At 38.0% G+C, this 13,402-nt stretch overlaps 2 protein-coding genes across 2 annotated transcripts; both read left to right on the forward strand.

Annotated features, from left to right (window-relative positions):
- The first annotated feature begins 1,793 nt into the window (after positions 1 to 1,793).
- LOC148177917 (brachyurin-like) lies at positions 1,794 to 2,983 on the forward strand. Its single transcript, XM_088033422.1, has 3 exons — positions 1,794 to 1,953; positions 2,028 to 2,277; positions 2,322 to 2,983. Exons 1-3 carry the CDS (start codon positions 1,794 to 1,796, stop codon positions 2,899 to 2,901), a joined length of 990 nt encoding a protein of 329 aa, XP_087889548.1. The 3' UTR covers positions 2,902 to 2,983.
- A 1,098-nt stretch (positions 2,984 to 4,081) lies between these two features.
- On the forward strand, positions 4,082 to 13,113 carry LOC148177918 (anoctamin-4-like). The gene is given in 13 exon segments (XM_088032638.1): positions 4,082 to 4,249; positions 7,275 to 7,990; positions 8,040 to 8,185; positions 9,532 to 9,739; positions 9,789 to 9,994; positions 10,041 to 10,207; positions 10,253 to 10,470; positions 10,515 to 10,679; positions 10,725 to 11,038; positions 11,903 to 12,042; positions 12,093 to 12,404; positions 12,453 to 12,628; positions 12,676 to 13,113. Coding segments are annotated over 13 exon segments (3,093 nt in total). The 5' UTR covers positions 4,082 to 4,182; the 3' UTR covers positions 12,934 to 13,113.
- The last annotated feature ends 289 nt before the right edge of the window (positions 13,114 to 13,402 follow it).

Genomic DNA, 13,402 nt, shown 5'->3' on the forward strand with positions numbered 1-13,402 from the left:
CTATTTGAGCACTAAATTTAGCATAAAATTGTCTATAAAACTGGCTAATTTCAAATTGATACAGCTATAGATAAGGAAGATACAGCGTTACAAATATTAGCTGTTTTAAGAGCCAAAAAGTATCTTTTGATAGTGTTGTTAACGCATATTTTTTCATATATCTCAAAAACCAAAAGTCAAATTATAAAACCAGTTTGATCTGTCAATGCAGCATAAAATTCTCTATAATCATTGCTAGTTTCAAATTGATATAGCTATATTTGAAAAAGATACAGCATATCAAAAAACAAATTTCTTCTTATGTTACTAAAGTATATTTATCTGTATATCTCAGAAACAAAAAGTCGTACGACAACAACTATTTGAGCACTAAATTTAGCATAAAATTGTCTATAAAACTGGCTAATTTCAAATTGATATAGCTACATAGGGGCAAGATACAGCAAAACAAATATCAGCTGTTTTAAAAGCCAAACAATATCTTTTGATAGTGTTGTTAACGCATATTTTTTCATATATCTCAGAAACCAAAAATCAAATCATAAAACCAGTTTGATCTGTTAATGCAGGATGAAATTTTCTATAATCATTGCTAGTTTCAAATTGATATAGCTATATTTGAAAAAGATACAGCATATCAAAAAACATTTTTTTTGTTATGTTACTAAAGTATACTTATCTGTATATCTCAGAAACAAAAAGTCGTACGACAACAACTATTTGAGCACTAAATTTAGCATAAAATTGTCTATAAAACTGGCTAATTTCAAATTGATACAGCTATAGATAAGGAAGATACAGCGTTACAAATATTAGCTGTTTTAAGAGCCAAAAAGTATCTTTTGATAGTGTTGTTAACGCATATTTTTTCATATATCTCAAAAACCAAAAGTCAAATCATAAAACCAGTTTGATCTGTCAATGCAGCATAAAATTCTCTATAATCATTGCTAGTTTCAAATTGATATAGCTATATTTCATAAAGATACAGCAAATGAAAAAACAAATTTCTTGACAAGTTAGTAAAGTATATTTATCGGTACGAGTATATCTCAGGAACAAAAAGTCGTTCGACAACAATTATTTGAGCACTAAATTCAGCATAAATTTTTTTATAAAAGTGGCTAATTTCAAATTGATATAGCTACATGGCGGCAAGATACAGCAAAACAAATATCAGCTGCTCTAAAAGCCAAAAAATATCTTTTGATAGTGTTGTTAACGCATATTTTTTCATATATCTCAGAAACCAAAAGGCGAATCATAAAACCAGTTTGATCTGTCAATGCAGTATGAAATTCTCTATAATCGTTGCTAGTTTCAAATTGATATAGCTATATTTGATAAAGATACAGCATTTCAAAAAACAAATTCCTTCTTATGTTACTAAAGTATATTTATCTGTATATCTCAGCAACAAAAAGTCGTACGACAGAAGGTAATTGAACACTAAATTTAGCCTTAAATTTTCTTTAAAAGTGACTAATTTTACACGAATATCCGTAGCAATGTGTGGGAAAGTTAGAGCAAAGCAAAACTGCTCATAATTTAATTTTTCAATTCAACAAAACGTCGTACGACAAAACGCGTTTGTTCTTTGAAAATAGCATGAGAATGCAAGACTCCAACATAAACTTTCAAATCGTAATTCTCAAACTTAAAACAACAATTTCAATTGCGCATTTCATTTTAATTACGAAAACAAGTTTCCACAATCAAACTATAAATGCACATGATTACTCCAATTATTAAGCGACCAATTTTCATCATAATTTCCGGTTTATGGGAAAATTATGTGCACTTTGCCTTTCTTTACCGCTGACCTCCGATTTTATGACATTTCATGTAAACAGCAAAACGCACATTTCCGTGAAAAAACATTTAAACGCGGTACCAAAACTGTCCGAATTATTTCCACAATCGCTGCAGCACCGATAAACATTTCGGTTCAAGGTCTGGGCAAAACCTGATGATTAATCAGAATTCACATTGAATGTCAAAGTACTACGTCATTATCACTAGATAAGAACATTTTGTACATAACGCAGTGCGAGGCGGCGAGAATCACAACAACATGCTGCTGAAGTGGTACCTCGCGGTGCTCATGGTACTTCAAGTCCACGGTACCACCAACTCCATAGACAACGACACGGGTGGTACCCACAGCACGGTGTCCCTAAAACAGAAGAACTGGAGGGGAACCTACAGTCATTTCTGCTCCGGTACCATCTTAAGCAAAGACTGGATTTTAACAGCAGGGCACTGCTTCACCTCCAAGTAAGTGGTACTTTGGGTACAACAGATCTTGAGTTGGTTTCTAGATCGTACGTCCGTAAGGAGAACATCGTCGTCGACGTCGGAGGTCTTAGCCTGACTGGTGACGATGGTACTAGGTACCCAATCTCGTCCTTTACCATCCACCCCAACCAGTCAGAATCCATCGAAATCTACAAGAACGACCTCTGTCTCGTCCAGCTCGAAAAACCGATCGTTTTCACCGAAACCGTCAAACCTGTACAACTCGGTACCATCAAAGACCAAGAGGAAGTAGCAGTGATCGCGGGAGGCTGGGGGCGAGTCTCCCAAAATGGAGGATTGAACAAACGCCTGCGATTGGTGCATTTCAACACCCTGAAGTTCGATAAGTGCCAGAAGTTGCACGACAGAAGGAATAACATCGTGGATGAAGAGAACCACATTTGTGGGCACGGTAGTACCGATGGAAAACACCTCTGTTTTGGGGATTCGGGAGGACCGATGTTCGACAGTTCGTGGAAACAAGTCGCTGTGTTCTCTGCGTTGGAGGACTGTTCTGGGGACTTCCCTTATTTGTTTATGAAGATTGAGAAGTACCTAGACTGGATTAACGACGTCACTAAGTTGAATGTTACCGTGAGTTAGGGTGGTACCACTCTAGCATCGAAACAGCTTTAATTTTATTTATGACTACTTAGAACGGGAGAATAAAGTCTCTTCATGTTTTTTTGCAAGTATGTTCTTTCAACCTCAATCAATAGGTACCCTGGCAGACGCAAATCGAGATTCTACTGTAGTATTTTCTATCGTCTGATTCACCAATACAGTAAAACTAAATCACTAAAAACTCAGTTTATTTTTTCATAAAATTATTGAATACTCTATCGTATCTCAAGTTCACGTTTTGAAATCCTACTGTATTGTTTTTTTTACTCGGACTTTTAATTTGATACAGTTAAATCTCAATAATGTGAAAAATTATTACAATAAAATTAGCTCTTTGCTGACGACAATCTTCACATTACTGAAATTCTACTGTATTAATTATGTTCACACCGCTGAGATTCTACTGTACCGTTTTCTGTTCTAAAACTGAGCTGAATGAATTAAAATAATAAAATTCCGAGAAGTTTGTAAATTATAGTTTATTTCGTAATAAATCAACTTTTTTGTCTACTTTACTAAAATTTTACTGTATTAAATTCTGTGCCATTTTTTACAGTAGAACCTCAATACTGCGAAAAATTTATTCACATTGAATTTGACGTAAATTAACTACATTGTTCATCTAACCGAAATCCCACTGTATCAAACGCTATTTCAACATTACCGAGATTCTACTGTACCGTTTTTTTTCGTCTGATTTATTAATGAATACAGTAAAACTTAAACTCAGTTTAATTTTCCATAAAATGATTGAATACTCAATCATATCTCAAGTTCACGATTCGAAATCCTACTGTTTTGTTTTTTTTACTATGTCTCTCAAATTGATACAGTTAAACCTCAACAATCTGAAAAATTGTCACGCTATTTAGTGCCGACAATGTTCACTTCACGGAAATTCCACTGTATCAGTAATGTGCCCACCGCCGAGCTCCTACTGTATGTCTAACAACCCTCGCAAACGCTAAATGACAACCATGACGTGTCACAGCCGCCCTTAATTATCCCATCGCCCTTCCGAAGTGTCCCATTTTCCGCTCCCATCGATGGTAATGTGGTAAAATTGATTTCATGCTATGTTGATATCTATCGTTTCTATGGCGTCAGTTTATTTATTATTAACTCTTCTTTTCCGATAGAATCAGCATTAGACGTCAAAATTGATGAATAGAGATAGTGGTAATTCATGTTTGGTACCAAGCGACGTCACTTATGACTCGAAGAAGTCTTCGGATGGCGCGTGAGAGTGAAGTTTAGACGATGGATAACAAGGATTTTGTTAATAAAGTGTTCATTGAAGAGGAGCGGAGGAACCATGGATCGCATGGTGAGAATCGAAATGTTCGCGAGAGGTTATCGGGGGGCTCGACATTGAACTTTTATCGCGAATTCGAGTCTGTGTTAGTAGGTTGATAAAGCGGTCAATGTTGAAGATTAGAGAGAAAAATAAAAATTGGAATTAGTCAGATTCGAAAAAAGTTATGGTTTGGATTATGTATTTCTGGACGAGTTATTAATCGATGATTGGCTAGAAATAGCGTCACAGAGCCATCATTGGCTTATTAGTTATTAATAAATGCCAGTCACTGACACAGACATTAGTGACCCATTTTTTAGGGATTAAAATTTCATGGGGAATTAAGGAGGATTTTAGCGGGGGATTACTCAATTTACACTAAATTGCTTAGAGTTACTCAATTTTTCTCTGTTATATTTTTAATTTTTGGCTTAAATTATAAAAGTGAGAAATTTTCTAAATTCTATTTTTCTAGGTTTGAATGTCTTTCTTTTTGTTTCTTCATTTTTTTCTAAAGTTGTGTTGGTATCACTGAAAATCGAAAAAAATAGATACTTTATAGAGATTGTTGATATTTGACAGTTTCTAGAAGTCTAAGAATATTTTCTACATTTCTCAAAATCTTTCTTTCCGTTTTTAATTTTTTTTTTAATTTGTGTTGGTATCCCTGAAAAATATAACAGACGCTCGAAAATCTAATTTAAGTTTCCAAAAATTTTAGATTTTTTTTTGTGATTTGCACATTTTCTTTTTTTTCAATTTTAGTTTCAGATTTTTTTTAAATTGTGTTGGTGTCATTGAACATGAAAAAATTGAAATTTTCTAGAATTTGTAGATATTTGACATTTTCTGGAAGTATCAGAATGTTCTTTCGATCGTTTTTTTCTGTTCTCATTTTTTTTAATTGTGTTGGTACTTCTGAAGAATATGACAGACTGTCGAAAATCCGTTTATATTTGACAGTTCCTGGAACGTTAAGAACTTTTTGTTGAAATTTGGACATTTTTTTCTATTTTCAATTTTAGTTTTTGATATTTTTTATTTTAAAATTGTGTTGGTATCACTGAGAATGTAAAAAAATTAGATAGAATTATTAGCGTCAAAACATTTTCAAGTTTTTTCAGAATTTTTTAGAATTTAGTCTTTCTCTCTGTTTTCAATTTTTTTCTAGAATTGTGTTGGAACCCCTGAAAAATATGACAGATTGTCCAAACATCTGTTGCTTCTTGACAGTTTCTAAAACGTTGAAAATTTGTTTGACATTTTATGTTTTGTTCCCAATTTTAATTTGTGATATTTTTTTATAAAATTGTGTTGGTATCACTGAAAATAAAAAAAATAGAGATTTTATATTCTAGTTAAATTCTAGAATTTGTAGATATTTGACAGTTTCGAGAAATTTCAGAAAATTTTTAGCCTTTTCAGATTTGAATGCTTTTTCTTTTAATATATTTTTTTAAAGTGTGTTGGTACTACTGAAGATTAAAGAAATGAGTCATGTTCTAAAATCTGTTAATATTTGACAGTTTCTAAAAGTTTCAGAATTTTTTTAATTATTCTAACGATTTGTACGTTTTTTTCTAGTATTTTTAATTTTATTTTTTTTTGTCTGATTTTGTGTTGGTATTACTGAAAATAAAAAAAAATAAAGATTTTCTAGATATTGTAGATATTTGATAGTTTCTAAAAGTCTCAGAATATTTTATAAAATTCTGTTGGTATTACTGAACATTAAATAAATGAGACATGTTCTAAATTCTATTAATAAATATTTGACAATTTCTAAAAATCTCACAATTTTTTTAAACTTTGTAAAGACTTGGAAGTTTTCTTTTCTATTTATAATAATTTTTTATCTGAAATTGTGTTGGCACTACTGAAAATAGAAAATTATCTGACTTTCTTAAATTTGCTGACATCTAACAATTTCTTCTAGTTTTTCCTAGATTCTTTCTTTCTGTTTATTTTTTTTATTTGTGTTGGTATTCCTGAAGAATATAAGGGACTTTCGAAAATCTAATATAAAAGTTTCTATAATCATTAGAATTTGTTTTTGAACATTTTCTTTTTTGTGTCCAAACTTTCATAGAGTTAAACTATACAATTTTTCTGTATCCAAATTTTGTTCTTAAAAATTTGTGTTGGTATTACTGCATGTATGTACTAAATTCTGTTGACATTTGACATATGGTTTTTATTTTTTGTAAAATTCTGTTGGTATCGATGAAACCGAAAAAAAGTTTAAATACTAAAGTGTAGCTCATTCCTTTTCGAAAATTCTTGAGTGTAAACCAGGCTTTTAATTCTTTAGAGAAAAAATTGGAGGAAAATTGAATGTAGCGAGTTTTGAGGTTAACAATTAATAATTTGTCACAAAAATGAGGTTTCCATGGAGATTTAACAACTTTAGGCACGGATATCACAGTTGCGTCAAGGACGAACTCTAGTGCTGCCAGCTGTTACCGACAAAAATCGCTAGAAACTGCTGCCAACTTAACTTTTTAACCAACTTTCTAGAAATGAAAAACTCGAACACGCGCCGCCTAAAATAGAACCGCTTGACGCTGCATTTCATTAAAAATTCTCTTTCATCTGGAAATGCACCTCATTATATTCAAATCCACATTTTCCCCTTTGTTTTATTCAAGCTTATCGGTTTTATGAATATTTGATCGATTGACTGAAAGAATCGCTTTCAACTTCATTCTAATTTATGAATTTATAAACAAAACTTGGCACGTGCGCGGAGCCATTATCATCAATGATCTGTTTAAACAAACATGACATATCGACCGCGTGGAAAATTGTGGAAAATTTTTAAAATGACACGACCACTAATCAATTACTCTAATTACTCCAATATCGATCACCCCCTGCCCCCTCGATTCTATTTACATGTGGGTCACAGACCTGAAGGTCGCACTAAAATGTGTCAATTCCGCAACAAATCAATCAAATCAATTTTCCATCGCCCACTCTGCTCTTGAAATACCACCCTCTAACATTCTACCACATCAAGTAGGCGGTTATTACATAATTCAATCAAATCGATTAGGTTCCTCGAGAAGACCAAGCAATGAAAGCACCTGTAGTCTTCATGTGCCTTTTGAGCGGCAACCAACGCCGCAGGTCTTCACCATCAGCGGGAGCAACAGGTCCAAGTCTTTGGTTAACATCGACAAGAAGAGTGAGCCGGAGGGGTACTTGAATGGAATAGAGGAAAGTCCGGGGATGACCTACCGGAGGGGGTCGTTGCAATCGGAGCAGGTGAGGGCGGTTCGCTCCTTCTTTTAACACTAAAAGGGCGGTTTCCAGGGGGTGAAAGACGCGTTCGGCCCGCAACTCGGCAACGACTCTTACATGACCCTCCCGGGCACCCCCATCCCGTCGTTGGTGCAAGACGACAGTGAGGACGAGTTCACGGAAATCCCACCACCCACCCCTGCAGAAAAAGACGAGATTTTGGACCCGGAGAGTCTCTACTTTCGGGATGGACGGCGGAAAATCGACATGGTGCTCGTCTACGAGGAGGAGGAGCTCGGCGTTATGACGGAGGCGGAGGCTAAAAGGCGCGACAATCGCAGAGTTTTTCAGGAAAACCTCGTGAAGGAAGGACTCGAGTTGGAGTTGGAGCACAAAGACATCTCGTTCGATGGCAGGACGTGGTTCTTGAAGATCCATTTGCCGTGGAAGACGAAGACGAGGTATGCCGCTGTTATGGGGATGCGGCTGCCGATTAAGAGGTTCATTACCATTTCGGTGAAGGCTTGGGTGAGTACCGCGAAGAAAATGAAGGAAGTTACATGTGGAGGTTTTCCAGGATGACGAGAAGAGTCTGAATAAGAAAGAGACCATCTGGGCGAAGCTGCAGAAGAAGTTTAACGATTTTACTCAGTACAACACTGACTTGATTCCGGACGAGCCGTCGTTCTACGAGTCCACGAAAGGGGGAGACCGGGAGGAACAGTGAGTTATTGTCTCAGAGTGCTCAGAATTTGAGCGGCCCATAGCTCAGAGATCTCAGAGTTTTCAAAGTAGTATGAAAGTGAGAAGTTCTACAGTGAGTTTAAAGAGTCTTGCAACTTTGAGTTTTGACCGGCTCAGAGCTCAGAGTTCTCAGAGTGTCTCAAAGTAGTGTTAAAATGAGAGGTTCTAAAGTGAGTTTAACGAGTCTCGCAAGTTTGAGTTTTAAGCGGCTCATAGCTCAGAGTTCTCAGAGTATTATGAAAGTTAAAAGTTATAAATTGAGTTTAAAGAGTTTTGTAACTTTGAGTATTGAGCGCTCATAGCTCAGAGTTTCTCAAAACAGTAAGAAAGTGAGTTTAAAAAGTCTTGTAATTTTGAGTATTGAGCGCCCATAGCTCAGAGTTCTCAGAGTGTCTCAGAGTAGTATAAAAGTAAAAAGTTCTAAATTGAGTTTAAACAGTCTTGTAACTTTGAGTATTGAGCGCTCATAGTTTAGAGTTTCTCAGAGTAGTAAAAAAAGTGAGTTTAAATAGTCTCGTAATTTTGAGTTTTGGGTGGGTCATAGCTCAGAGTTTCTCAGAGTAGTAAGAAAGTGAATTTGCATAGTCACGTAATTTTGAGATTTGAGCAGCTTAGAGCTCAGAGTTCTCAGAGAGTCTCAGAATAGTATAGAAGTGAGTAAGAATAGTCACGTAATTTTGAGTGTTAAGCTGCTGAGAGTTCTTAGAGTATTATAAAAGTAGAAAAAAGTAAATTGAGTTTAACGAGTTTTGAGCAGCTCGAAGCTCAGAGTTCCCAGAATTTTTCAGAGTTTCTTGGAGTTTCTCAAAGTAGTATGAAAGTGAGAGGTTCAAAAGTGAGTAGCTTTCAGTTTTGAGCGCTCATAGCTCATATTTACTCAGAGTAGTAAGAAAGTGAGTTTAAATAGTCACGTAATTTTGAGTTTTGAGTGGCTCAGTGCTCAGAGTTCTCAGTGTCTCCGAGTAGTATAAAACTAAAAGGTTCTAAAGTGATTTTAACGAGTCTCGTAACTCTGAGTTTTGAGCGGCTCAAAGCTCAAAGTTCTCAGAGTGTCTCAGAGTAATATAAAAGCGTTAGATTCTAAAGAGTTAATTTTGTAATTAATTTTGTAATTTTGAAAACTACCTCTTCTCAGAGCATTAATTTAGCTCAATCGCTCAGAGCTGCTCAAAGGTGTAACGTGCAGCTCAAATTTTCCAGTAAATGGCGCAGTTTTAAAGCGACTTATATTATTAGACTCGTTCTCAGTGTTACTCGGAGTTTTACTCCACCTCAGAGTAGTTTGCTCAGTGCTCAGAGTTGACTCAAAACCTCCCATTTCTCAGGTTTGTCGTAAAAGACCGCGTAACGAGCTACTCCAGTGCACAAAGAAGCCTCGTCGTCATGCAGATTCTGCTCCGAGTGAAATTCGACGACACTGACAAAGTCGGCATAAGACGTCTTCTGAACGACAACACATATCTCGCGTGTTTTCCATTGCATGAAGGACGATGGGAAAAGAACCAAAGCGATGGTAGAATTCTAGATCGACGGGTACCACTCCACCCATGACCCACCCATAAAGTAACCAATTCATTTCCAGAAACTCTACCTAGAATGGGCGAGACCAGGAACCTGGTGCAAGAAGCAACCTTTGTGTTTGGTGCGAAAGTACTTCGGCGACAAAATCGGATTGTACTTCTGTTGGTTGGGGTTCTACACCAAGATGTTGATCGCCCCAGCGATCGTTGGTACTCTGTGTTTCTTGTACGGGTTGTTTACCATTGATAGTCCCGACAACATTCCCACGTAAGTACTGTGGTACCATGATGGTATAATGAGTACTGTGATTTAGAAAAGAGATCTGCGACCCTTTGGGTCCCGGAAACATCACCCTTTGCCCTTTATGCGACAAGGCATGCAAGTACCAGAAGCTCATCGACAGCTGCAAGTTCGCCCGGTTGACTTACCTCTTCGACAACCCAGCGACGGTGTTCTTCGCCATTTTCATGAGTCTATGGGGTGAGTACCATCAGTACCATTCAGTACGGTACTAATTTTGCCCAGCCACCGTGTTCCTGGAACTCTGGAGGCGCAAACAGAGCGTCATCCAATGGGAATGGGACTTGCAAGGGTACGAGCAGGACGAAGAACCGCGCCCGGAGTTTGAAACCAGTGTCAAGACGTACCGGACTAATCCGGTGACGCGCGAGAAGGAACCGTACTTACCGGCACGAGCCAAAGCTTTCAAGTTTTTGGCGACAGGTTCGGCGGTTTTCTTCATGGTGAGTTTTACTCGAGTGGTTGGTAGTACTGATTGTGTTTACAGTTGGTGGTGGTACTGTGTGCTGTGTTGGGGACGATCATATATAGACTGTCGCTTGTTTCTGTCATTTATGGTGGTGGGGGTACGTTCCTGAAACGGCATGCCAAAATCGTGACGTCGGTCTCGGCCGCCTTAATCAACTTGATAATAATCATGTGCCTAACGAGAGTGAGTGTCCGCGGTGCTGAAATCCCACTGTAACTTTTCTTGTAGTTTTACCATAACTTGGCCATCTCGTTGACGAATCTTGAGAATCCAAGAACACAGACTGAATACGAAGATTCGTACACTTTCAAGATCTTTCTTTTCGAGTTTATGAACTTCTACTCTTCGCTTATTTACATTGCGTTCTTCAAGGGGCGGTTTTACGCGTTCCCTGGGGACACCGCCATCAGAGAGACGATTTTCTCGCGGGTGAAAGGGGACATTTGCGACCCCGCCGGGTGCCTGAGTGAGTTATGCATTCAATTAGCCATAATCATGGTGGGGAAGCAAATCTTCAATAACTTCCTCGAGCTCTTCAATCCGTGAGTTCTCAGCTAAAACGCACGATTCTCATTGTGCACTTGTCATGTCGCAGCTTGATCACTCCATTCTCGCGCGCACCGCGCTGTGAAAGTCGCAGCTTGATTCGTATGTACGGGAAAGTTTGTTAAAAAGTTAAGTTGGCAGCAGTTCCTAGCGATTTTTTTCGATGACAGTTGGCAGCACAAAGTTGGCAACTGTTATTTTCGTGACAAAAGTTGTTGATTGTTGTCTATGGAAACGTATTGTTTGCAACAAATTTTTCATTAAATGTTAACCTCAAAATTCAATTTTTCCCCAATTTTCTCCCTAAAAAATTGAAAGCTTGAATTACACTCAAAAATTTTCGAAAATTTAGACAGGAGAGTGGGCTGATTGTAATGAGCTGCACTTTAGACTCTAAACTTTTTTCCTAGGGAGTTTAGAAAAATTACCAAACTTTCAGGAAATGACAAATGTCAACAAAATTTAGTAAGTCTTGCATATTTTTCATCATCAGTAGTACCAACACAAGTTTAAAAATCAAAAATTGGATACAGAAAAGTTGTTTAGTTTAACTCTGAGAAAGTTAGAAAATATTTTCATCTACAGCCTCTAGAAAGTATAATTTTCAGCGATACCAACACAATTTTAAACAAAAAAAAATTAAATTGATTACAGAGAGGGTAAAACGTCCGAATCTCTTTTACAAAAGTTCTCTAAATTAAGAAACTTTCAAATTTCAATGAATTTTAGAAATCTATTGTATTTTTTTATTATCAGTGATGCCAACACAATTAGAATAGAAAAATTTTAAAACTTTTATAAATTTTCAAATATTAGCAGATTTCAAAAAAAGTTTCATATTTTTCATTTCCCCCATCTAGAAAATTTTACAACTGGTGGCGCTACCGCACGCACCGCTCCAACACGAAGGACTTGTCCAGGAAGCACACCCGCTGGGAGGAAGACTACCACATGCAGGACCCGGGACGACTCGCCCTCTTCGACGAGTACCTAGAAATGAGTGAGTCCCCGGAGTTTAGCCGAGACGCAAACCAAACCTGTACTTCTCAGTTTTACAGTACGGATTCGTGACCCTCTTCGTCGCCGCGTTCCCTCTAGCCCCTCTATGTGCCTTATTGAACAACGTCGCGGAGATCCGTCTCGACGCCTACAAGATGGTGACGCAAGCAAGACGCCCTCTGGCGGAGCGCAGTGAAGACATCGGCGCGTGGTATGGCATCCTGCGCGCCATCACCTACACGGCCGTCGTCTCCAACGCGTTCGTCATCGCGTACACCAGCGACTTCATCCCCAGGATGGTCTACCAGTATAAATACTCAGTGACTGAGGACTTGGTGGGGTATATAGACTCCTCCCTGTCAAGTGAGTGCGACCAATGACAACGCAGAATTGGGTCAAAACCGGTTTCAGGTTTCAACACGTCGGACTACCACTCCGGAATGGGCGGAGACGACGAGGAAAACCCGCCCCCGATCTGTCAGTACCGCGGGTACCGCAACGGGGCGGATCACGTGGACAAGTACGGGCTGAGCCCCCAGTACTGGCATGTCTTCGCCGCGCGGTTAGCCTTCGTCGTTATATTCGAAGTAAGGATCCGCCATCTTGGAATCGAGACGCCATCTTGTTGTTTTAGCATATAGTGTTCGCTTTGACGGGGATCATGCAGTACGTCATCCCCGACGTGCCTTCGGAGCTCAAGACTCAAATCCAAAGAGAGACTTTGTTGGCCAAGGAGGCCAAGTATGAACACGGGCTGAAGAAGAGTGATAATGATATGTACGAAGACTTGATGAGTAATCTTAAGGAGAGTAACAGCTCTCAGTTGCAACAAACTACGAGACCTGGTAGGATTGAGGTGTATGGTTTTTTGAGGTTAGGGTGTGTGTTTTAGCTCTTCGGGGCTCGTGGGCCCGGCGGCTTAGCAAGTTGTCTGACGCCGGTCTGGACGCCCATGTGGAGGTCACCAGCAGGAAAAAGAACTCAGTTAGTTCGACTGTATGGGAATGATAGTATATTTTGTATAATTTTCTAACCTAATTGTTAAGTATGAATAAAGTTCTAGTTTTGAAAAGTTTTGAAGTTAATAGCACCAATCCTACAGGGGGGTGCGTTACGCTACTAATAATCGCGTGGTTTCACTGTAGAGTCGCACCATCAAGGTTCGACTGTACCAAAATTCATGACTAAAACTATGCAAACTTCTAACATCGATATCTCGCTTATTTTTTGGACTAAACTAGCGTTATTTAGCTCATTTTACGCAGAATTTCACGCAGATTCCAAAAATATGTTTAAAATTGACGTACGATAAAAATCAACCGAGTAAACTCCACCTTTCGGCGCGAAAATCAAACCCAGCC

The sequence above is a fragment of the Gnatocerus cornutus genome, chromosome 3 (genome assembly GCF_029298725.1).
Source record: "Gnatocerus cornutus isolate USDA-ARS CGAHR chromosome 3, icGnaCorn1.1, whole genome shotgun sequence".
Taxonomy (NCBI): Eukaryota; Metazoa; Arthropoda; class Insecta; order Coleoptera; family Tenebrionidae; genus Gnatocerus; species Gnatocerus cornutus.

What these genes read in the sequence shown, in the direction of transcription:
- LOC148177917 (XM_088033422.1), top strand. Translation starts at nt 1,794, where the DNA reads ATGTGCACTTTGCCTTTCTTTACCGCTGACCTCCGATTTTATGACATT. An exon ending in GATAAACATTTCGGTTCAAG is followed by an intron (nt 1,954 to 2,027) that starts GTCTGGGCAAAA and finishes TCACTAGATAAG; the next exon opens with AACATTTTGTACATAACGCA. An exon ending in GGGCACTGCTTCACCTCCAA is followed by an intron (nt 2,278 to 2,321) that starts GTAAGTGGTACT and finishes GTTGGTTTCTAG; the next exon opens with ATCGTACGTCCGTAAGGAGA.